Source organism: Aplysia californica, unplaced genomic scaffold (genome assembly GCF_000002075.1).
Source record: "Aplysia californica isolate F4 #8 unplaced genomic scaffold, AplCal3.0 scaffold00364, whole genome shotgun sequence".
Lineage (NCBI taxonomy): Eukaryota > Metazoa > Mollusca > Gastropoda > Aplysiida > Aplysiidae > Aplysia > Aplysia californica.
In genome coordinates this window covers 281,842-285,804 of record NW_004797634.1, presented here as the reverse complement: position 1 = coordinate 285,804, position 3,963 = coordinate 281,842, and the positions used below count along the sequence as shown (strand labels likewise).

Sequence of the window (3,963 nt, the reverse complement as noted above, 5' to 3'; positions counted from 1 at the left end):
GGTGAGCCCCCCGCCTTGTCCGCTCGAGACGATGTCTGCTCTAAGGACATCGTTATTTCTCACCTTTCCGCATTCTTTAAAGCAGATCTGCATATTCACTACTCAATCCCTCAGCTTGCAATGCTATCATGGATCAAAGGATAGCAATGCGTTCATGTTTTCTCCGATCGTCTTGAAAACCGTTCTCAATTTACAGCGATGTCTTATTATGCTTCATTCGTCAATCCCCATGTCCTCTCAGAATATGTTTCTTCTCAAATGCTGTCAATCGAGTAACCTAACAAACTCTCTTTATTGTCTCTAGACACACTTCCCTACTGTACTCCATATATTTTTGTTGCCCCCAGCGCTTGACCAGCTCAATAGCCAAGTCCACCAGACGCGACCTTCTCTCTATCTCCACGGCTCTCTCCAGATACCACTCCTGCACCACAGATGTCGTCAGATTCTCCGTCCTGGGGAAAACAAAACAACTCTCAACACTGTCTTTTTACAAAGTTTTAATAAGGTGTTTTTTTGGGGGGGGGGGGGGTTTATAGTAGAGAGTTTTACGGCGCTCGCGACTGCATAAGGTCATATGAGCCCCAAGGGGTGGATGTCAACAGAGAAGTCCTTACAGGGAATCAGGCTAACTCTGCTCACCTCTCTAGCTTCAACAGCACAAAGTCTGTTTCGACTTTCAAGGCACCCCAGAAATAGTGGGTCACAAGAGAGTGACAAACATACAAAAGAAGTAGAGGAAAAATGACGATAGTAAGGATTAGGAAAGAAAAAGCAGCAGTTCCCTGTTGTAGATCAGGCACAGTTATGAGCATGACATTGATGAATCAGCCCATTTACAATCACATACAAAGAAATCAGTGAAAGAGAGAGAGAGAGAGAGAGAGAGAGAGAGAGAGAGAGAGAGAGACAGACAGACAGACACACAGACAGACAGAGATGTAATATGTATGGAGGAGGGGGTGATAATGATATATATATATATACATGTATGTACATTTTGCATATTTTGTACATTTTGTACAATTTGTATATTTTGTACATTTTGTACATTTTGTACATTTTGTATATTTTGTACATTTTGTACATTTTGTACATTTTGTATATTTTGTACATTTTGTATATTTTGTACATTTTGTATATTTTGTATATTTTGTACATTTTGTATATTTTGTACATTTTGTATATTTTGTATATTTTGTACATTTTGTATATTTTGTACATTTTGTATATTTTACTCCACAGAAGCTACTAAAAGTTCTCTCTTTAATTTCTTTCACTGGGGGATTTTTAAAAGTATACCTTGTTATATCATAGCAAGCATAACAAAAATAATGCTGAAAGTAGATGGGGAACATTGAATGAGACTTACATATTCCACATAAGATAAGATAAGATAAGATAAGATAAGATAAGATAAGATAAGATAAGATACATCTTTATTGTCCAGATCCTGGCAAATTGGTTTGGTGTTCCACCACGTGTACACACACACCCACACACATACACACACACACACACACACACAAACACACACGCACACACGTGCATACACAAGTAGTAGGCTTACAATCACATGCATAATATAAATGAGCAGTAATATAAACAATAATAATCATAAGCTAGATACACACTCAATGTTATTTTGATGCATGCTCTAAGGTCGTAAGTACACTTATACAAGATGGTTAAGATGGAAGCATTTTGATAGATGATGGTAATAATGACCTTCTGTATCTTTCTTTATTACAGATCAGAAGCCTAGGTCTTTTACTTCTGACTGATGTTTTTATTTGAGGGAACATACTCTTATGTTTCTCTCTCTCTTTCCCTTTTTAACTCCCAGTGGAGCACAGGCCATCAACAACATTACTCCAGCGAAGCCTGTCCTGAGCATCCTTTTCTAGCTGTTTCCATGATGTCCCCGTTTTTTCAATTTCCGCTTGTACCGCTGGCCTCCATGTCATCTTAGGTCTTCCCTTCTTACGTTTTCCTTGTGGGTTCCACGTTAAAGCCTGTCTGATGATGCTTGTCGGGGGTCTCCTCAGGGTGTGTCCAATCAATTTCCATTTCTTCACACTCTTATGTTTACTTAATGGTACATCTTTTACCCCTCTCTTGACACAGTTTAGACCATTTAGGAGGCAGGCTACTCCAACACTGCCTGTCAGGGCCAACCTGGCTGAGTGGGATACAACACCATCCCAGCACACAGACGGACATACTCACTCAAATTTGTTTTGTTTACCAAGAGTTTTACGGCAAATGCAACACAATTAGGTCAAATATATAAGTGCCGAAGATTAGAGGAGTTACAAGAGAGTAACAAAACGCAAAAGAAGGAGGCGAAATAAGGACGACAGATGTCTGATAGGAAACGAGGAGCACATCACACCAGAGCACCCACCAACCCCCAACAGACATACCTGTATTTGCCGTCAAAGTCTGTGTACAGAAAAGCCGCCTCATCCTCACTGCCCAGATCAACAGCTTTCCTGAAGAGAAGAAGTTTCAGTTTTAGTAAGAGTTTTACGTCACTTGCAACATAATAAGGTCATATAAGTGCCGATGATTAAAGGTGTTACAAGAGAGTAACAAACACCAAAAAGAAGGAGGAGAGATCAGGACGATAGTTGTTTGACAGGAAAGAAGGAGCAAACCACACCAGAGCGCCCGCCAAACATCCACAAAAGTGATAGTCTTAGACAGGAGAACATCTTACACAGTGTCATTATCATGTTGAAAAATATGCTCGGTAGGAAATGGGAGGTGGTCGTTTGTACTACTACTTCCTCACCAGAGATGATTTAAAAATAGCAACACAAGTAAAACGTTGATGGAGCAGACTTAAGTTTAGTTTTAGTAGAGGTTTTACGGCGCTCACAACTGCATAAGGTCATATGAGCGCCAAAAGATTAGAGGTGTTACAAGAGAGTAACAAACATAAAAAAGAAGAAGGGGAGATAAGGACAATAGATGTTTGATAGGAAAGAAGGAGCAAACCACACCAGAGCACCCGCCAACCACCCACATGGAGCAGACTACCCCAATAGCCCACAGTCAACTCATGTAAAAACAAACAAACAAACATACATACAGACCAAAGAACACTCTCGTTTCAAAATCAATCCTGCATGTCATTCTTAACATTCCAGGTGAGGAGAGAGTCAGAGAGAGAGAAAGAGAGACAGAGACAGAGAGAGTCAGAGAGAGAGTCAGGGAGAGAGAGAGAGACAGAGACAGTCAGAGAGAGAGAGAGAGAGAGACAGAGAGAGAGAGAGAGTCAGAGAGAGACAGAGAGAAAGTCAGAGAGAGAGAGAGAGTCAGAGAGAGAGAGAGAGAAAAAGAGCAGAAACCTGTGAGGGGCCAGGTCCGCACAAATTCCAAACAATTTTTCTTCCTCCTGTTTTGCTTTGTCTGAAACCAGAACAGCTGCCATCATGCTGCCACATTGTCTACGTAACTGACAGTTTACAAGGAGCTTTTTATATTTAGCAGAGTTTTTTACGGCGCTCCCAACTGCATAAGGTCATATGAGAGCCAAGGGGTGGGTGTCAACAGAGAAGTCCATACAGGGAATCAGGCTTACTCTGCTCACCTCTCTCGCTTCAACAGCACAAAGTCTGCTTCGACTATCAAGGCACCCCGGAAATAGCGGGTCACAAGAGAGTGACAAACATACAAAAGAAGTAGAGGAAAATGACAATAGTAAGAATTAGGAAAGAAAAAGCAGCAGTTCCCCGTATGCAGTTCAGGCACAGTATGAGTATGACGTTGATAAATCAGCCCATTTACAATTCTACTGAGCATAAGAACATGGTTCATATCCCCCCCTTTGGGAATGGCCTAAAGACACTTCCGTCAGTAGCATTGCCCCGGGGAGCAACTAAGAGTTTTACAGCACTCACAACTGCAAAAGGTCAAACGAGCGCGCAGCACAACTCACAAACATCCAGCAAAAAT

At 41.2% G+C, this 3,963-nt stretch overlaps 1 protein-coding gene across 1 annotated transcript in view; it reads right to left on the bottom strand.

Moving 5' to 3' along the window:
* The window catches only part of LOC101864470 (neuroblastoma-amplified sequence), a gene marked incomplete in the record, with an annotated part of 104,153 nt that overhangs the window by 61,731 nt on the left and 38,459 nt on the right, over positions 1-3,963 (bottom strand). Inside the window, 2 exon segments of the mRNA XM_013085297.2 lie at positions 349-455; positions 2,427-2,495. Of these exon segments, the coding sequence (XP_012940751.1) occupies positions 349-455; positions 2,427-2,495 (176 nt within the window).